The sequence below is a fragment of the Seriola lalandi genome, unplaced genomic scaffold (genome assembly GCF_002814215.2).
Source record: "Seriola lalandi dorsalis isolate HSWRI2012SDOR001 ecotype SW California unplaced genomic scaffold, Sedor1 jcf7180002054480, whole genome shotgun sequence".
Classification (NCBI taxonomy): Eukaryota; Metazoa; Chordata; class Actinopteri; order Carangiformes; family Carangidae; genus Seriola; species Seriola lalandi.
In genome coordinates, this window is record NW_019525033.1 from 187,040 (window position 1) to 208,808 (window position 21,769).

The window sequence follows — 21,769 nt, forward strand, 5'->3', positions numbered from 1 at the left end:
TTCAGTGGTTGAAACCTTCCTCTGCTGCATTAATAACAAGAGTCTGACGTGTTTCTGTAAGTGTGAGACCACAGAAGAAAAAACCCTCCAGCAGCTCAGTTCAAGTAAAATCTTTATTTGTTGAAAACAATAAAACATACATCACTATATGAAAATAAATACATCCTTCAACTCTGTCTTTACATGCTGTAAATCACCACCTGTGCTGGCATGGTTTTTCTTTTTTATTAAAATGAAACTTTAATTTCCAGTAATCTTACATTTGGCACAAACAGACGCTGACAGATGTGGAGGGACGGCGAGCGAGGAGGAAATAAATAGGAACCAAAGAATTCAAGCTGAATGAATGAAAGGTGAGTTCATGTGAAATGTAAATGCATGTGACGTCATCAACAGAGCCCCCCCCCCCCATGAACACAGGCAGGTATTTTAAAGTCACGGCATGAATTCTGTCAAAACTTTTCACAGTAAATTCATCACAGCTCGACTCTGTTCTTATTTTATGTTTCATTATTTATATTTAACTCATATCTTTCAGCTTCTCGGCTCTTATTATCTCCAGTATATATTTTCCTCTTTACTCCAGGTCTTTCAACAGGAGTGAGAAGACTGATACCACTCGTGCTTGTAAAGCAAGCTGGTTAGCTTAGCATAAAGACTAGAAACAGGGGGAAACAGCTAGCCTGACTCTGTGTGAAATATCTGCCGACCTCCTCCAAAGCCCCCGTCAAGAAATCATCTTGAACAAACCTCCTGTCAAACTATTAATTGTCATTTTTACTCTTTGGTTTTTGTGCAGATTAAACTAATGAGGTATAACATTATAATTAATGAGCTTTAGAGATGCCGTCAGTCTGGAGAATATGATTTGTAGGTCGGGGCGTCACTGTAGCACCACAACACTCACGGTACTAACAATGTACAACAATGTTGAGACACATTTTACCTTTCATGATTTGGATATTGCACTCGGCCATATTGTGATTTTGATTGATTGTGCAGCCGGACTAACAGGCTGATATGAGAGAGGTGATCTTCTCTTCTTACTCTGCTCAAGCTGAACAAATGTCAAACTGTTCTTTCATCATTATTTTAGTCACTCTGAGATCTTCTGCCTCAGATCACCAGCTGATCACCAGCTGATCAACAGATGATCACCAGATGATCAACAGATGAATGGATTGTGCAGAAATGATTTTGTAATTACTCAAATAAAAACAGATGAAACACGAGAGCTAAAAACTCTTTGTCTTAAAAATTACTTTCGTATAAAGTCGTACATTCAATGCAGGTTTTCTCATATTTCTGTCGCAGTAGAGTCCATCACTGTGAACATGAGGTCGTCATAGTAACAGTGTTAGAGTCAGTGAGTCATTGTGCGTTTTGTCAGCAGGTCTGATATGTGAAGAGTGTGAGGGAGGAAACACATCGATGCTCAGAGCTGCAGGAGAGAGAGAGAGAGAGAGAGAGAGAGAGCGCCGATGTGTTGGTTACACTGCGAGCGCCTCCACATCGAACGCCGTGTCCAGTAAACGCTGCAGCTCCGTCAGGTGAGTCTGTTTGTTCCCAGTGGCTGGAGCTGCTGCAGGGTCACGACCTGCATAACTACACACACACACACACACACACACACACGAGCATGTATTACACTCACAGCAGAGTTTCCTGACATCCTGCACCATAGTGAAGTGGATCTTACCGGACGGGCCGGGTGCGGTTGGTGGTGGTGCGGATGCGGGGCTTGACGTAGTCGTAGTAACCCTGGTTCTTGTGCTCCTCCTGACACCAGACTAGATCAGCGTTCAGGTAACGATCAGTTTCCGCTTTCACCAGGTCGAAGGGGAACGGTGAGAGCTGAGCAGAGGAAATCAGTGTTCAGACTTTAAACGTCACGAAATCAAACTGTCGGTTTGAACAAACAAACAAACTGATGATTGTGACGTTTCTAGACGCTTTGTGCAGCTGCAGTGAAACTACATCCTCTCTCCTCTTGCTGCGGGGATGAGTTTAGGTCGAGACAAAGGTCGTGGAGTCTTTGAAGTTTAGAAATCATAAGTTGAACGTTCCTCCACTTAAACTATTTATTCATTATTGCATGGCGCTTTGAGGCAGCAGAGTTACAGCCAAGCACAGGTGAGCTGTATGAGGACGACTCCTCCCCTCAGGTAACACTCACCAGGAAGGAGGAACAAAAACAAACGTCACAGAAATCACATCACAACAATCTGGACAACGTGAGTCTGTATACAGTGTAAAGACGCCTGCTGAAAGATGAGAGAACTTATTAGAAAATGATTTTATTTTGTCTATTTTTTTTATTTTCTATAACAACTCATTGAAATTTAAAAGTGTTCATCTTCTCAGGAACATAAATATGTTCACGCAGGTTGAACAGCGTTAACACTAAGAGAAGAAGCTCAGTCGTCTTCCCTCGGAGCTGCGACAGTAAAAACAACCCTCAATGGAAAAGGCTTTGACCGATCAATGTGAGTGACTGTTGTTATCGTCTGTTATCGACTTTAAATCCTTTATTTCCTCTTTTCACAGAAATACTTCACCTGCTCGACGCGGATGACAGCGACGGCGTCGTCCATGCCTCTGTTCTTGCGTTCCCGGATCAGCTCATAGTAAATCTTTCCAGAGCAGAAAATGATTCTCTTCACCTTCTCTGGGCTGGAAGCTGCAGGACCCTCGTCTGGGATTATACGCCTGAAGTGAGTCCCTGCAGGAAACACACACACACACACTCTAAATAACAGAGAGACGCCGCAGTGTGTTTAATGTCTCATGCTCTTCTTCGTGTCCGCACTCACCTGGCAGCATGTCATCAAAGCTGGACTTGGCCTCTGGGTGGCGCAGCAACGACTTGGGAGTAAATACTATCAGCTAGAGAGACAAAGACAGAGACACACGGGACTCGGTCAGAGACCTGAACCACGTCTTTGTGTGTAATGAGTCACGATTCATTGCGAGCTTCACTTACAGGCTTCCTGAACGGCTGCAGGATCTGTCTGCGGAGGACGTGGAAGTAGTTTGCAGGATTAGAGCAGTTGACGACGATCCAGTTACAGTCGTACAGCTGACGCACGGCAAAGTCCTCCGACAGTTTCTGACAAAGAAGAAGAAGAAATTAAGAAAATGCAAATCACATTTACACACAAACACTCAGTCACTTCTATTAATATCTTCTGGTGTAATCCTGCTGAGGATGTGAGGAGGGAGTATAATGTTGCTGTAGAATCTGTGAGTTTTTGTACCTGTGGCTTCTTCTTCAACCTTTTTTAGCCTATATTTATTTACTGCAAACCAGCACCTTTAAAAGTAGCTGAATTCACTATTAGCACTTCCTGTTTGCAGTGCACACATGGATGAACTGACAGCTGTCACTTGTTCACTGTGATACTGAAGAAAACTTAAAAACATGAGGAACCTCAGTAATAATAATAATAATCTGGAGTAATAAGGAGCATCTTTCTTCTGTGATTTCTAAGCAGATTTATACATTATGGAAGTTTATTTTGTGGGTGAAATCAGCTGCTAAACTACAATAGCTAACTCTCAGTTGTGTATTTGTGTATCTTTGTCTCATGAACACCCCCCACCCAAAATATCTCCTGCAGCCTCCCTCACAGCTTGAAAACCTCTGATCGAGACAGTTAAATCGTTTTCTAACAAGTTCAGCTGCTGCAAAAATAAACAAAACAACAGAATTTAACCATTTACCTCAAATGAATCAAATATAAAACATGATCAGTCGAGCTTTGTCCTGTTCTGCATAACTGATCTGAAAACTGAGGAGGAGTTATCGAGCCTATAATCAATATGTTGACATGCTGGATGATCTGCATCATGTAAAATCACCTGGATCTGTGAGTGTGAATCTGCTCTGACACACAGGAGTAAACTGTTCATGCTGTATCTGTCCAGAACAAAGTTTATGTATTTGTTTACGTCCTGCAGACTGTTTCTGACACAAACTCACAGGGAAAACATCTGGGTCATCGTTACACATCTGGAGGAACCTTTCGGGACGGGCGGACGAGTGCTCTGGACCCTGAGATAACGAGGGATGAAAAAGAAAAAACAATCAGGAACCGACACAAAGAGGAATCACATCACGAACCAGATCATTCAGATCAGTGTCTCGGTTCTTACCATCCCCTCCATGCCGTGAGGAAGCAGCAGCACGATGCCGTTCTGTCTCACCCACTTGGCCTGACCCGAGCTGATGAACTGGTCGATGATACACTGGGCCGTGTTATGAAAGTCTCCGAACTGGGCCTCCCACAGGACCAGCGCGTTGGGACTGGCCATGGCGAAGCCTAATTCAAAACCTGCACACAGAGGAAACACGGAGCTCACATCCAGTCACATGACACACACACTGGGATCAGATGAAGGTTTCATGTCAGCAAATCTGTCAGTTTAAAGACTGTGAATGAATTTATCCCAGAGATCGACACGAGGAGATTCGTTTGCTGTTTTTGTCTTTTTTTTTTTAAACAGACATTGGTTGTTTTTTTTTTGGGCTGTTTCGTCTGTTGGACTCAGGTTTCTCCAGTAAGCTGAACTCTTATTGGAGGTTTATGAAACCGAGGTAGGGGATTAGAGAAACCTGATTTCCCTGCCAGGTATACACGTCACTGAATTTTTAACGTGCACAACAAAAGACTGCAGAGAGGGAAAGTAACAGCAGAGCGGCTGAATGAAAGGAGAGATCATCACATGGAGTGATGCGTCATATTTAAAATAAGTCTGTACAAAGTCAGACGAAAACTTAAACTTAAACACAAAGCAGCTGTAGAAGTTTAAATCTTCAGGTTCCATCACTGAACCTTTGAGAATTTGATGGTTTCAGACTTTTCTGTCTCTCCACAGTTGAAGGCGATGAGCCACGGTGGATTTACAGTGACCGGGTCAACACTGTACATGTGAACACATTTCCTGATTACCTGCGTAACCTGATTTCTCTGAGTAACCTGATTACCTAAGTGCAAGTAAACACACTGATGGCATCAAGCCACACCTCTCCATTATTTATCAGCTTTGCAGCGACACTGGTTCTGGGTATGGTGATGTCACAGCGTTAGTGGCTCCACCACTTTGGTCCAGACTGTATTTCAACAGTGACGGCCAAGTTACGTCGTAATGGAAGAGTTCAAACAGCGTTTGAGTATTTGATGTGTTTGTCTGTTGAGTGCTGCTCACCAAGAACTCCGTATTCAGACAGAGAACTGTTGCAGACGGTGTAAGGAGCTTGATCAGGGGAGACGTGGTTCATGGGGATGCAGATCCTCTTATCGACGTTCTGGTCGTGAAGAACGTGGTGTCGATGGCTGTGGACATGAAACCATCAGCATGTAGTGGATGACATTTGCTATTTATGTGAACGCCTCTTCTCTGTGTATTTAATGTTGGTACCTGAACGTTCCCCTCTCCGCATCCTGTCCACTGAGACGTACGTGGATCCCGTCTTTGAGCAAAGAGCCGAAGGCCATGTATTCTCCCAGAGCCCAGTCACACACTCGCTGACTCACCATGTTCGCTCGACCCTTTAGGATCCGACTCAAACCTAAAACACGAACACACAGGAAGAAACAAACGGATTTAAAAGAGGCGGACGCGTTCAGAGAATATTCATCAGAGCAGGAGAGCGAGAGTCACCTCCATGTATCGTGAAATCCTCCACCGGGACAGAGGCAGCGATGTTTCCAATGTGAACCAGCTCCTGTTCACTGATGCCAGTCGGGGGGCAGTTCATGCTTTTAGGCTGACCCTCCAGTGTGAAAAAACCTACACACACACACACACACACACACACACACACACACACACACACACAGTAGATATTAGGGCTGCACCTTATGACTCTTTCCATAATTAATCCTTGATTAATCATTCGGTGGATTGTGAAGAATTCCTGTTATAAGAAAGTCTTGTTTCATTTTATCAACAGTTTCATAACAGTATAGAAATAAATAATAATAATAATAATAATAAATAATACCAGGCCAGGGTGAGTCCAGCCAGTGTTTGATGTGAAGGATCTTCTCGTCTTTAGAGCGAGCGTACGCCTCCTCGCAGATTTTGTCGTAACTTGCGACTTCCTCCTGGAACAGACGGACGTGAGTTGAGCATTTAAATAAGAACGAGGGTCTCCAGCCATGTTAGCAGCTCTGAGGCTCAACCTGAGCTAACTGCTAAACATCAGCATGCTAACGTGTGCATAACAGCGTATAGGAGCTTATTACTGTAAAGCTTGTCTGACTTGAGAAGGTGTCTTTCATCACTCTACTTGTTGACAGGATTAACTACTTCCTGCTGCAATTCATTATATATAACCTTATTATATATAACCTCATTATATATAACCTTTACATAACCTCTCCCTTAAGTGCGTAGCTGCTCACACCAATTACAAATAGATTTACAGAAACATATAAAGTACTTTTCTGAGCTTCTTATCGACAGACTGAAAACTGATCGACTCTTCTTGTCCTCATCTCTCTCTCAGAAGCACTTTTGTTTTTGTTTGCTCAGGTTTCATTGTGTCAGACTTTTATCTCGCTGTTTTGTTCAAGTTGTTGAGATGCTCCATCATGTGACACGGAGCTGAGCCGTCTGGCAGTGACACATTTCTACTCGCTGACAATCAAGCCTGTGTTATTCCTGCTTCATCCTGCAGAATAGAATCATTGCTGCTTTTCTCCTTTAGTGTAAAATGCTGCGTCTGTGCAGAAACAGCAGCTTCAGACTGAGAACGCTCTCAATGTGACTTTATTAACTATTTAAAACTGTCCCAATGTTCACGACTGTGACACCAGTAAACTAACATTTATATGTAGGTGAGCTGATTCTTAATGACTCTAAACTGAGGGACATCAGATCTTCAGTGTCCGGTTGCTTCACCTCGTAGTCTTGTGTCGTGACGACTCCCTCAGCGATGAGTTTCTCAGCGAACTTCTTCAGGACGCCCTTCTGCTTCTTGATCTGCTTGTACATCAGCGGCTGCGTGAACATGGGCTCGTCCATCTCATTGTGGCCGTTTCGTCTGTAACACACCTGGATGTGAAGAGGTGAAAAGTTCAGGCATGTTTTTCTGATACTCAACTTCTAGGACCTGTCAGGCCTTTTAAACTCATCCAGGAGGCGACACCTGCCACATTAATGTCTGCTGCATTGACCATTAAAAACATAGATCAGGTCTTTTAGCCTCTTTTAGCCTCTTTCTTTTGGTTTTCCAGACTGCAACATTAAGGCAGCTGTTTTCAGAATAAAAGCTCTAATAAACTCACAGTCCACATCAACCCAGCAGCAACCTGCAGTCAGACTCAGTCAGAGAGCAGCAGCTGAACACAGTGGAGCCTTTAGCAGCTAAAGAGACAGAGATTTCCCTCAGGAGCTGGTGGAGACCAAACACAGAGCTCAGAGAGAGGGAAATACTGCTGGATGTGTCAATAGAGAACGGTTTACCAACATATTCACTAAATCAACAACATGAGGTGATAATACGTCAATGTTGTGTTTACAGATTGTGTCTGCTGCCCCCTAGTGGCCAAAAAACACTTAACGCACATTTAAAGAAGCTGTGTTTGCTGTGTGTCAGTGTCTTAAAAAATCCTGTGATCGTTCTCATTTTCTGCACACGTACCAGGTCTACGACCACATCTTTATGGAAGGTGTTCCTCCACTCGGCCGCGACGTTACACACATACATCACCGCCTCTGGGTCGTCAGCATTGACGTGAAAGATGGGAGCGTTAACGACCCGAGCTACGTCGGTGGGGTACGGAGACGACCGAGCCATCCTGGGGTCTGTGGTGAAGCCAATCTGTGGGGAGGAGAGGAAGTGTTTTAATGTTTGCTGATATAACTTGATGACGAGATTCACAGCTGTTACTCCAAATCACCATCAGACCTGCAGGATTCACAAACAGGATTGTAGTTACTCTCTGGATCTTCCATAATCATCATCTTTTCAGGCTGTGCATTCAATAAAATCCAAAATAAAGCAATAAGTTTGTGAAATTAGGATCTGGGGAACATGTTGCTGTTTTTATGATTCAGCATGTTTTCAGAACTTCAAGAAAATAACATTTCTTGTGGCCATTTTCAATATATTCATTTTATTTTCAGTATATTTAACTTATGTGAACTCTTTGGACTCAAACCGTCTTAAAACAGTACATGTGTATTAGAATTAGCAAAATATTATCATAAGAAAAGGATTGAGTTGAGTAAATGGAAGCTGTGTTGGAACCAGCTTTTCAGAGCAACAGCTGTAGCTGCAGTGATGGGAGTGGAGTCAAAGATGTTTCCTTTAACGACAAAGTGAGTGTTGAGATCACCAGGCTGCAGAACCTGGAACGAACTCTGTGACCCAGAATCTATACAGCTTCAAACCAGAGCTGCCTTCCTGCTGGGCTTCAGTCAGACTGTGAGTGTCTGCTGAAAGACATATGGACATTACAACACGCTAACCCTCAGCCAGACCCTGAGTGCGTACCTGGTTGTTGACCACCACATGTATGGTGCCGTGGGTGGTGTAGGAGGGAAGGTCAGACAGATGGAACGTCTCGTACACGATACCCTGGCCTGCGAACGCAGCATCGCCGTGAAGCAGAACAGACATCACCTGAAAAATCATTCATCAGGTTAAAGACTTGTTTGGAAAACAACCACAGATGCCTCAATCATATAATATATAATCAGATACCCTCTTGCCCTCAGTGTCCCCACAGTAGAACTGCTCGGCTTTGGTCTTTCCCTGCACCACCGGGTCCACTGCCTCAAGGTGGGACGGGTTCGCCACGAGTGACATGGTGATCTGTCTGTCACTGACCCGGTTCATCCTCTTGTGCCACATCCCCAGATGATATTTCACATCACCAGATCCCTGAGAGCAGAGAACAAAGAAAGAGGCGTTTACGAAGCGCCAACTAGTACTGAGTGATTAGTTGGTTTATCGATTAGGTGTTCTACAGAATATTAACTGACAACAATTTTTGATGATCAATTAGTCCGCCAAGTCATTCAACAAATAAAAACATTTGCTGGTTCAGACAAAACAAGAAAATTAAAGTACTAGTTCAACATTTCAGAAATATTCTAATTTGCTTTCTTCTCTGAGCCAAGAGTTGGATAAGAAGATCAGCACCACTCTCTTGTCTGTGTGCTACGAAGCTAAAGCCAACTGAAGGTTAGCTTAGCATAAAGGCTGGAAAAGTGGGAAATAGCTATCTTATGTCTTTCTAAAGGTTAAAAAAAATCTGTAAAGTTCACAAATTAACTCAACATATCTTGTGTGTTTAATCCAGATAAAAACATACATTTAAACATGATAAAATAAGCTTAGCTAAGTGCAGTGACTTCCTTCACTTTGTTTTTCTTAAAGGTTCAACAAACAAGATTCTTATCGACCGATAACAAGAAAGAAGAAATCACTTCATCTCTGCAGGTAAAGTTCAAACCTCATCTGCAGCTTCGAGTTTAGAGTCAAACTGGCAGAAGATCTGATCCAGCTCCTTCCGGATCACGTTAGCCAGCACATTGAGCCGACCTCTGAGGAGACACAAGAGGAAGGACGGCGTGCATCAGGAGGGAACGCTCAGGAACAGGCTGTCTCATTTTCAGGTGTGATGTGTGAACTCTGTACCTGTGAGGCATCCCCATGATCACGCTCTCCACTCCGCTCTGACTGGACTTGTCGATGATGGTCTTGAGGGCCGGGATGAGCGACTCGCAGCCTTCCAGGCCGAAGCGTTTCTCTGACGACCACTTCCTCTGGAGAAACTCCTCAAACCTGTGAACAGGCGGTGGCGCTGCTGCTTCACATTGTGGCTCACAACATCTACCCCCCCTCCCAGACCCAGATAGAAACCCCCTTGCCCTCCAGCTGCTCTGCTCTGCGTGCTTCTCCAGTTAATTGCTGAGGTGTGTTGAGGAATGTGAAGGAAGACAGACAGACCTGGTGGATCGGATCATTCTGGCCAACAGAGTCCTCTTCTCCTCCAGACTGAACTGCATGATTCCCGGGGTCTCGAACTTCTGTCTGATCCACTGGCACTGCTCCACGTCATTAATGAACATGAACTCTACTCCGATGTGCTGACAGTAGGCCATCTGGAAGAGAGAGGGAGGGGTCAGTGTGTGTGGAGGTCTGAGTGGGTCTAATCACTTCCATTGATCTGTTCTATGACAGAACATAATCTATTTGATTAGATTTTACATTTGATTTTTAATAATTTGTAGACATGATCTCACCTTATCAGCTCTTAAATGTTTAATTAAATCATTCTTCCTGTCTTATGATCTAAATATCAAACATTTTCCTTTTTGCTGCGGCACCACCCGGCTGCTTCACTATACGATGAAGTATAATTATCTTAAACATTGTACCTCGAGTCGGCGTATTATCTCTCTGAGTGGCAGAGAGCTCTTGTTGCCACCGATGAAAGTGGTGGTGGGAAGGCGGAACACCTTGTCCAGGTCGGATTCAGTCAGTCCGTAAACACCTGCAGTGAACACAGTGATATGGGGAATAAGCACAGACATGTAAAACCAGGCCAATGTGGGGGGGGGGAATGAAACAGGGGGAAAAGACAGCAGGACAGAAAAAGATGAGACCATGACACTGACACAACCATGACCAAGAAAGAGGACAGATAAAGGAGGGAAACACCACTGATTTCAAGATTTCCTAGAATTCGTGATCCCTGTTTATTTTCATCTTCACAGTCTGAACTCTCGGTGCAGATGTTTAATCTGACAGATTACACTCAGCCCAAACATTTTGTCACAGCCCTTCTGTGCTTCATAAGCTCAGAGGAATTAGGGCTACAACAATTATTTTAACATATTTATTTATAGTTATTTTCTCGATTAATAAATTAATAATTTATGGTAATAAATGTCAAACATTTGTGAAAAATTCTTATTACAATTTCTCAGAGCCCAATGTTTGGTTTTAAAAAATGTTCACATCTGAGAAATCTTTGACATTTTTGTTTGGAAAATGAAACGATGAATCGAATACTGAAGTATCTGAAAAATCATTTCTTTTATCAACTAATTGAAACCAAGCACCACCGATCACCAGCCTGCAGTTTGAACCCAGACCTGTGGCCGTTTTCTGCTGTTTTATTAGTTATTTGTCATTTGTCCTTTTGTCTTTATCGTGCACTGTTTGTATTTTCATTACATAACATATAACTGACTAATTACAAGCATGTGAATTTAAACACAATCCTTGAACATTTGCACATTCATTTGTTTGTGCTTTGAACAGTCCATCCTCTTCTGTTTAACACAGTATATCTGCTTCCACTTTAAAAATGTTGTGGTTCTTTCTGTTTTCCATAGAATCCGTGAAAAAAAAGAAATTTTCCTCTCCAAGAGACTTCCTTGGAAATTACAAGGAAATGACAAACCTTCGTTTCATGCTAAGTATGTTGGTGGGTTTTTTTTCCACTTTGTTTTCGAGATAAAACATTCCTGGTAACATTTGTGGCCATGAGACAAAAGTTTAACTTAACTACTGAACTTGAAAATCTAAAATGCAGGTTTTTAGTTCATTATCACCTATGATGAAGAAAAGCAGGACATTCTCACAACTGAGAAGCTGGAACTTAAGATCGGTTAAGCAATTAATTGCTTCAGTTTTAAAGGAAGGTAATGTTAAATTTAAGAGAACACATTTTTAAATCACATCTAAATTTGTGTGGTAGTTTTTGTGAGTTCACGTTAACGAACACTGACTGGACTTTGTGAACAGCAGCAGATTTCCCTTTATAAAGAAGAACAGAGTATTAGAGAAGACACAGAGAGAAGCAGCTGAGAGCAAACAACAAATACCACACAGGACTGATGGGTTAGATTCTGTCAAACAGTGCGACTGTTTTCTGAGGAGCAGGCTCATTATGAGGCAGCTTGTGTTTATCTAAAGCAGGTTATGTCCTGAGTGCACCAGAGATAAGACAATATGGAACAGAGGAGGAGGAGGGAGGCAGCAGGTTGTATCTGTGGTTGTGTTTGAACATCTCTGTCAGCAAATTAGTGCCGGGTGCTGTGCTGAGGACAGGGGCTTTTCAATCCAATATCACAGTCAGCTCTCTCTCAGTTACATAAGAGATCTTTAGACTTTCCTTCCCCTCTGTGAACCGCCCCGCACATAAAAACACCCAGAACTGCTTTCAATGATGGTTCAAAGAGAAGAGGCTGAACCATCCAATGTCATGATCAAAGACGTGTTTGGCTGCAATCTAATCACAGTAACATTTTAATGAAGCGGGAACAGATAAGCCTGGATGAGTCCTGTGTGACCCCATTGGCTGCTGAGCAAAGGTTAAAAGCAGGAGCCAGCACACACACACACACACACACACACACACACACACACACACACACACACACACACACACACACACACACACACACACTCTTTTCCAAGCATTACTGCCCTGCTGGCCACCAAGAACTCCAGGTACCACACACACCATTCATAAAGGGCTTTTAGGTTGTAATTAATGGCTCTGTTAATGGCTAATAAATCATGTACATGCTTTATAGGTCAATCACTAATAATCTATTAATAGAACACCTTTTGAGCTGCAGCACCAAACTTCTCTCATCTTTTTACCTCTTTAATTCTTTAGACTTCTCCAATCGACTATTTAACTATTTATGTTGGGGCTAATCATGCAGGACTTCTAAACTGCTTATTAGCATTTACTACTGCAGAATTTATGGTATAATCACTGTTATTTTGAGTTTGAGCAGCTGTTGATCTGCCCATTTATTTTTCTTTGATTTTATCGACTTTTCAGCAGCTCAAGTCCAGTGACTAACCTGAAATGGTACAAAAGTCAGCAGTAAACTAACTAAAGAAAAGTTTAGGTCACCACAAATGGAAAAAATCATGTAAATATCATAGATAGGCCTTTTTGAAGATATTACTGAACTTCAAGCTTTCCTGCAGCAATGGAAATAAATGAAGCCTTAAAAGTTTATGCAAACAATTCCTACAGGTTAATGACTTACAAAAGGAAGAAGTTATATATGTTGTTGTCTGAATGGTGAGAAAAAGACCAGTGACACTACAGCAAGATAATGAGCCACAACATTAGAAGAAAAGAACCAGACGGAGGCTCCAGACCTGAACCACATGGAGCTGGTTTGGGTTGAACTGGACCGAAGGTGCAACACATTGGTAGGAACTTTCTGAACAATGTTTGATTTCCATTATAGAAAGAACGTCCCAGGTGAGTTCAGATACTGGATGAGTCCGAAATTTTGATCAAATTTAGGATTTCAAATTCCCAGATTCCATTTAAAAAAAATCTTTCTTATTTATTTGTTTATTGGCTTTAACTTTACATTTCATTATGTAACATACAGTAACAACTAGAAAAATGGAGGGGATCTAAAACTTTTGACTGGTAGTGGAAAGAATGAAAAACAAAAGTGTTGTGCTGTTTGAGGACAATCTGGCAACCCAAAAAATGTTCTTATTTGTGGCAACTGATCAACAAAGCATTACTAAATGATATATATATATATATATATATATATAAACAATTAATAAATCCATTAATAATTCTAACTCTTTTGTAATGGTGTATTATCAGAGAGTGGGACTGTGTCAGCCCTGATGACCCCTCAAGAAGAAATGAGAACCAACCAACACAGAGGAAACCAGGGACAACTCCAGCTCTACAGCTCTTAGTTAATAAGCTCATGACAAAACCACAGGAAACAGTCTTTAAATGGATCTTAACCATGAACACCACAAACCGGAAGCAGCCTTTTAAAGCAGTCCATATTAATGCGCAGGATGCCGCTGGATGTAGGCGAAGGGTTAGATCCCACTGACAGAGCAGGGAGCGAGGCTCGAGGTTTGAGGGTCTCGTCCTACCTTCAGCTGTCAGATAACAAAGATGTTCTTTATAATGAGAGAACTCTGGAGGCATGGAGAGACACAAACACACAAACTGCAGGTTACAGAGCTTCTCACATATTCTTTCAGGCTGACCTCTGGTTTGACCTCTGTGAACCTCAGCGCCACCAGGACAAAGCAGAACTCAGTGAAACGGAACAATACCACTATTAACTATGGAAACATCCCATTACAACTCATAACAATCACCTGTTTTTGAACTCGGAGGCCCAACCTTTTCATTGTGCACAATGACAGTTTGCTGCAGGCATGCGTCACACACTGCAGCAAACACACACACTTTCCAGTTTGCTTTACCTCTTTGCACTATTGCAACAAAGCCAACAGGTTGTTGTTTAGTGAGTAAACCATGTGCTGCATGTGTTGTAATCAGACAACTGAATAGTCAATCTAAAGTAAGACAATAGTAAGTAATCAAAACTAAATTCACAGATCATTTTCTACCTGATGGATATAAAAACCAAAAGCATGTTATCTTATCTCCTCTGCAACCATCACTTGTTGTACAGTCTGTGCTGACAACAACAACATTCACATGTGCAAGAGCGAACTTGATTTATTAGGGCTCAAATAAAATGGTTAATGAAAAATAAACTTAAGACATAAATAAAATAAACAGCACTGTAAGGCTACAGCTATGCCAGCAGCTATGTGAGACTCTACTTGGACAGTTCAGTGCTTTGAGCGAAATGCTAACATCAGCATGCTAACACAGCCTCTCCACCTATCTATAGCTACGACAGCTCTGAAACTAGCAACCATAAAGTGCGCTGTCTTATCTGGTTTTTGCAGAGACCATAACTTGTACGGAACATGCTGATAAGAACATCAGGATACACAAGCAACAACAAACGTGTCTTATTAGGGCTCAAATACAAACCCTGACAGTGACACAATAAACTGGTCAATTACATCTGAGACAAATAAAATGACAAAAACAAATAAATTGCATCTATTTCTAATAAGGAATATGTTACAGAGACTTTGTATTTGTTGCACCTGATGGCTTGTTTATTAATAATTCATAGATAAGTAATAAGGGTCAATAAAAACAACGTTCAGGTTGATAGGTTGTGTGTATCCTCCCTGTGGCTTTTTAGAAAGTCAAAACCTCACCTTTAACTATTGACTTGCTGTTTCTAACTAGCAATAAAATATGCAGATAGTAATTTCAGTTAATCATTAACAAACCACTCCTCAATTACCTTCATCTATACTCTATATACTTTAGTTTAATAACCTGTTGGCCTCTCAACAGGGCAGAGGTCAGCAGAGGTCAAACCAGCCACAATAACTGAAAAGACATGCAGTTGTTTGTGTCTGCATGAACACATCATGAGATGACAGGGAAACACAAAACATGGATGTAAATGAGTCTCTGTCAGCAACGATTTGAAGGTTGACCAAAACTGAAGGGCTTAATCTAAAGAAAATCTACTTTTTAAAAAATTGTTTAGTCCATTAAACGTCACATATATATTACAGAAACAAACAAATTCCCTCACAATCAGGCAACCAGGGATTTTTATGGTTTTTAAGGGATTATTACTGCTCCAAAAACATTAATTAAACCATTAATTATAACATTTCAACTATCTAAGTGTCTTATTAAAAAGAGATAACATGTAAATGACTAAATCAGAAATAAACCTCAAACAATAATTAGATATCTAAAAATGTTTCATCCAGTTTACTGTGGTGTCGGCAGCCATGATGCCCAAAGGGTCCAGCTGAGCCACGTGGTGACCCCTGACCTGTAGTCCATGCAACGTGGAGCAAAGGTAGGGTGGGCCCGTGTGAGTAAACAAAGATGTAGGAGGTCGATGGTGTGTGTGTGTGTGTGTGTGTGTGTGTGTGTGTGTGTGTGTGTGTGTGTGGGGGGATAAGGATGTATGAATTGATGGGTGTGTCACGTGGACAAAGAAAATAAAAACTGGTAAAAACAATAAGGGAGAAGGGAAAGGACAGTGGGACAAACCAACAACATGGATCCAAAAACAGGGAAGGACAGGAAGAAGGAAGGACGGGGACAGAAAGGAAAACATTAGTGAACATGTGAGCAGGTTTTTATTTCTCACCGACGTTCTGGAAACCAACAGTACATGGGGCGTCGTCAAAGTCTACACAGCTGATGTCCAGGGGGTCCAGCTTCGCTATGTGATGCCCTCGTACCTGAACACAGGGCAACAGGCCTCAGTTCATGTTTGTGGATGTGAGTGTGCAGTCTCAGTCTACACATCTCAGCAGATTATTGTCTTTCTAAACCACTGACCACTTCCTGTCAGACTTCCTAACATGTGTCCACTGTTGACAGACTCCTAGACACAGATATGGGTCAGAGGTTGTAAACGCAGGCTGCCAATGTCCATTGAACAGGCCATGAGTTCATTAAACAAACTGATGAGAGTTAGTCGAGTACAGTCTTGAGATTTTTGTACTTTACTGGAATATTTACATTTTACATGTTAAGGCATCAGGAATAATAAAACAATATCACAGTATATACAGTATATAATAATAGAAACGCACCTATCACCTAATCCTTTAATCATAATACCTCACTTTCAGTTCAGCAGCTGGTGCACCTCCAGTTTGACAATGCGTGTAACATTGTCTTGTCTAATAAATGCAGCCTAAAAACTGAGTCAGTATTTACTCTGATGGGGTTTGTAGTATCCATTTTCCCACCATTAAACTGAGAGGACAGCGTGCAGTCAGTTTGCTGTTTGTTTTTCCTTATCATGTACCTGTAGGATATCTTGTACTGATAGCAGGGGCCACTGTGACCACACTCCAGTCTCTCTGATGTGATCTGATTTGGATGATTTCATCCTGAAGCACAGTCAATATCACTGACTCTATAATAATGGGATCATAGACACGATCATTATCTATGTGACATGTGTTTGTAGTTTACCTGATACGCTCGTATGAGTGATTGCACTGCTAGATGATCCTCCACTAACTTCTCCACATTGGGTTGAGCCCCCACCAGCGCCTGGACACGGGTCAGTCCCTGAGAGGTCCCACTGAGGGGTGGAGGGCTCTGGTAGGCCGCGCCAGGCGGAGCCCCTGCATTAGCGTTACGGAAAAATATATCCCATGACTGCAGGAGACAGAGGAGAGAAGAAGAAGGGAGAAGACCAATTACTCAATTACTCAGTGTAATGCTTTACTTCTTCAGCGTGTCCTCACAGCTCCTGCCAGAGTCAAACCAGGTCAAAGGTTAATTCACTTAAATGTGCACAACAGGAATGAACAAACAAATGCAGCGACACTGACAAGAATAAGAGACTTTGGCCACGTTAGCAGCTCTGTGAGGCTGTACAGGCACAGGGCTGATTTGACCTAAATGCTCATCATGGCTGCAACAAACGATTATTTTGATTACCGATCAATCAGCTAATTATTTTCTCAATTAGTCACTTTGTCAATTAACTGGCAGAAAATTGGTACTTATGCTTGAAAAATTACTGAGACGATGAATCAACTATCAAAATAACTGCAGATTGATTTCTTGTTGATCGACTAATAGATTAATCAACTAATTGTTTTAGCTTGAATTACCTTTGCTGACAGGCATGCAAGTGGTTAATCGATTAATTGAGAAAACAATCAGCAGCTTGATCAATAATGAAAATAATAGTTGAAGCCCAGAACTAAATGATGGCACTAGATGAAGAGTTAAAGGCCAAGGTTAAGGTAGCTGTCAAGATATTAAACTCAAAAACAAAAATGTGAATTGCACTGTGGTGCTACAGAATTGGTAGGAGTCATCCTCTGGGGACCATGAATGTGTGTCCCAGGTTTTACAGAAATCCACCCAGTGGTTGTTGAGATATTTCAGTCCGGCCGACATCACCATCCATAGAGCCAGGCTGCTAAAGACACCCTTGCACACGTGTTTGACCTTGTATCTAGGTTTCTAACCAGAGAGGAGAGTAATTGGCTTATTGCTGTGAGAGGCTTTTAAGATCAGTGTTAAATAAAGCTCCTTCACATCCGCCTCTGTATCGCAGTATGAGCTTACAGGTAGGTGTGACGTAACATTTTTGCACCGGCACTGTAAGTGTTAAGGACATTGACGCCTGGCAGCACAGAAACTCATTACAGGGTTTTACTTGCTAAAGCCTTACAGAAAATAAACGGTCTTTAAACTGATCTTTAAAGTGGTTTCACATAAATGTGTTTTCAGTCTGACATCAACAACAACGTCCCAACCTTCCATCTTTCAAACACTGAACATTTTCATGTCATCTCTCCAGAGTGAAAGCCTGTGTTTACGGGTTTCAGGTTAATCAACTTAATGACGTTCACCAGCTTATTGATTGTAAATCTGAGCTTGTTCTACTTGGCTCACCGAGCACAAAGTTTAAAGTTTTAGATAAGCTTGGCAACCCTCTTTTTACTCAGCCTGCCTAGTAACATGGGAGATCTGTTTGCAAATGCTGGTCTGAATTATGATGTTGAAAGTAAGTCGATCATTTCTTACTCAGACACAGTTATTTCTGGAATGGTATCGGTAACTCAGACTGTGGCTGATAATGAGTGAAAACCTGTACAACACTTACAGTTGAAACTTTGTGCTATAAAGCCTTAATATCATAATTAGCAGTTTTATAACAGTAGTGCACTTGGTGAGACTCCTACTGCTATGCTTAATGACTAGAAAAGTCACTGACACAACATCAGGACAGTTCATTAATGGACATTTTCAGTATTGAGAAATAAAGAAACTTGCTGGAAAATGGTAAAATTACTGTTTAGGGGTAAATGTGTATGTGCCACTGATTTTTGCAAATGCAAAACCACACTTTGATATAGACATCTGTCAGTTCTAACTAGTTACAGGACACATTAACTTCCTGGAAGAAATGGTATGGATGGAGGAGAAAATCCACAGTCCTCGTTTAGTGCAAAAAATAAACTCCAAAGACTTCAGCAACTGAGTCAGACAAATCAATTACTGTCTTCTCAGATCACAGTAAGGTGACTATGTCTGGAAAAGGATGCTGTAGTTTTCTATTTTTTTTAGTGCCACCTGGACAAAGTGATCCAAAACTATCTGCATAGTGAGATATCACTAGGAGTAATTTGGGTGAACCTACCCTTTAACCCCCCCAGTCTGCCATATCAAGGCCTTGCTTTCACTTTAGACCTGGGCTCAACGGGCAGAAGTGAGTTTGGCCACTTGAACGCTGATGAGGTTTTGTTGACATACTTATTTTTGGTATTTTACATTCTTATTTCTTAGTATGGCTGCAACACACTTTTCACAAATGAACTTTTCCTCCTGTGGACATCTTGGTCCAACATCTTTAAATGGTTAAACTGGTGCAACTGTGTTTGTCATTGCATATACTGCCACTTTTTGCACTCACAGACACACACAGTACTGATAGTGTCTATTTGTGTTACCTTTAACCTACTAAATTTTGGGCAGGTATTTGTTACCATTGAGAACTTGTTTTTATCTTGTCAGGCTGGGGGGGGACGACGACGACTGGACATCAGGTTAATTGTGGGATAGCAGTGAACCTGTTTTGCATTCGTGTGTTCAAGCATAAATAACGCAGACATGACACTAACATGTACAATACCTTGTGCACATTCCTGGGATTCTCCAGCCACGCATAATACATCTCCTCCACATAGTTAGTGCTGGTGCCATTAAGAAAGGGTTCAGCAGTCACAGATGCATTAAAGCACCTCACGGGCCGAAACGTCCTTAAGCCCCCTTCAAACACCAACAATCTGGGCTGTGATAGGCTCTGAGCCGTCTGTGCAGCCGTCAAAGGCCGAAGCCTCGCAACTGTAGTCCTTAAGCGATGCATGGCTGCCGTTCAGCCACAGCTCCTCACCCCCCTCCCTTCCCACAAGAAAAATGCAGCAGCAACGTCCCGGACGAGGTGTCCCTCCAGGCTCCTCTCAGCAGCTGCTCTTGCTCCTTCGGTCTGGCTGAAACGGTGAGGTGGGCTTCTCCTCAGATCCTGATCCCGCTCTTCTGTCGAGTCGCCACTGGATCCTGCTGAGTCTAAATGTAAACGTTGTCCATCAGAAACACTCTACTTCACCACTGAAACTCTTAGAGGATAAAGCTGTATCTTTGTTATTGTTAACAAATCCCATGATTTGACCAAAACCAACAATGTCTCATTACATGCTGATTTCCTTATCTCTGTCACTCTCCTCAAAAGCTTCTTTAAAAACTTTAAAAACTGTATTTAGGGCAGGAGGACAATGTGTGTGGGATTGAATTAAAATAAACTACAGTGTGTGTGTTCATGGTGTAACAGTGTGGCTCAGTAATGTATTTTTAACAGTTTCTTGACAACAACAGAGCTGTGGCACAGAGGAATTAACTGGCTTGGGTTACAAAGACAATACCTGTAAGTAGGATTAATTCATTGTTGGTTTTGGTGTTTTCATTTGGATTTTTTGACAATAAGACAAAATATTCAACAGCACCAGACTCATCCTTAAATGATGAAAAATTATGTGAACATTCTCAGTGCTGTAACTTTATCTGAGTTCGCAGTATGTCCATAGCAGATAATAAACCACAGTAAGTACTGTACTTCCTAAATAAAGCTAAACCACCACTGGGGGGTATGTGTCTGGAAGAGTCACTCTCATAACCATAAAATGTAGGTACAGCACAAGCCCCCCATATACACAAGTAATTTCCATCACTTGAGAGGACATGTCATTGACTTGCATTCATTCCCTGGAGACTAACCTCAACAGAGCTGCAACAATTACTCAATTGATCGATTAGTTGGTTGACAAAAAATTTATCAGCAACTTTTTTGATGATCAATTACAAATTTCAGTCATTTTTCAAGTGAAAATGCCAAAAATTCTTTGGTTCAAGTTTCTCAAATGTGACATTTTCTTGCTTTTCTGTTTTTTTTTTTAAATAATTGTAAACTGAATATCTTTGGGTTTTTGAGAGTTCATCATATAATAGAAGACATTTAAAGATGATATTTTTGGGCCTTTTTGACTTATTTGTCGTATTATGTTTATAATCTGCAGCTAAACAGATAGTAAAAAATAAAATGCTAGCCTTAAAGCTTTACCAAGGCAATAGTGAAACATGCCTTTCATTATTCCCAAAAGTCCAAGTGAACATATTCAGATTACTTGTTTTGTTTTACCAACAGTTAAAAAACACAAAATGTTAAATTGTACTGGGGAACTAACCAATATTCACATCAGTGAAGCTTGTAGCAGTGAATTTCTGAGCATTTTTGCTTTAAGAATACCAATAGATTTTCTATCAATTGACTAGTAAATTAATCAAATGATTATTAAACTGTAGAGAACTGGAAGACTGGAGGAATAATCAAACTGCCATGTTTGGTGGGGGTATGGAGGGGCCCAACAACTAATGTTTGCCCCAGGACCCCCTAAGAGTTTACTCTGGCCCTGACTATCACTAATACATGTCTCCTCTCCCTAATTTTAACTTCACACCAAGTTTTAACCGTTAGATTTTATGTTTTACACGTTAACACACGTACGTTTAAACGCTCAACTGCTAACGGTTATTTAAAATGACAGTACCGTGAAAGACATTACGGTAAAATGTCTTCCTCTCCTCAGTTTCCCGCTTCGCTAAAACTTTGACAAACGTTAATTTTTTTAATTTTTTTTTTTATCGTTTCTCTTACCTTTTTAACCGTAGAATTGTCACCGGTCCCGACCCACCTCCGCAGCCTCCTGTGTGCCGGTAAATGAGGAGCTAACTCAGCGCTGCCCCGTCCTGCTGCTCTGAGCGGTGTGTGAGAGTAAACTGCCGGGAGGGGGGGA

The 21,769-nt window shown here is 41.6% G+C and overlaps 1 protein-coding gene across 2 annotated transcripts; it reads right to left on the reverse strand.

The window, feature by feature from the left end:
- Positions 1 to 95: 95 nt before the first annotated feature.
- On the reverse strand, positions 96 to 21,761 carry ogdhb (oxoglutarate dehydrogenase b). 2 transcript variants are annotated; one of them, XM_087175656.1, is made up of 24 exons: positions 21,631 to 21,761; positions 19,555 to 19,988; positions 16,872 to 17,060; positions 16,033 to 16,126; positions 13,913 to 13,957; positions 10,399 to 10,514; positions 9,968 to 10,122; positions 9,656 to 9,802; positions 9,471 to 9,561; positions 8,717 to 8,896; positions 8,507 to 8,635; positions 7,652 to 7,831; positions 6,910 to 7,062; positions 6,008 to 6,110; positions 5,665 to 5,793; positions 5,422 to 5,572; positions 5,209 to 5,336; positions 4,156 to 4,334; positions 3,983 to 4,054; positions 2,984 to 3,109; positions 2,814 to 2,886; positions 2,559 to 2,722; positions 1,700 to 1,854; positions 96 to 1,605 (listed from the first exon to the last, which is right to left on the reverse strand). In XM_087175656.1, the coding sequence occupies exons 2-24, from the start codon at positions 19,786 to 19,788 to the stop codon at positions 1,491 to 1,493; spliced, it is 3,108 nt and encodes a 1,035-aa protein (XP_087031782.1). In that variant the 5' UTR covers positions 19,789 to 19,988; positions 21,631 to 21,761; the 3' UTR covers positions 96 to 1,490. The 2 variants fall into 2 exon arrangements, with proteins under 2 accessions (XP_087031782.1, XP_023268227.1); XM_023412459.2 differs by lacking the exon at positions 13,913 to 13,957.
- Positions 21,762 to 21,769: the final 8 nt, after the last annotated feature.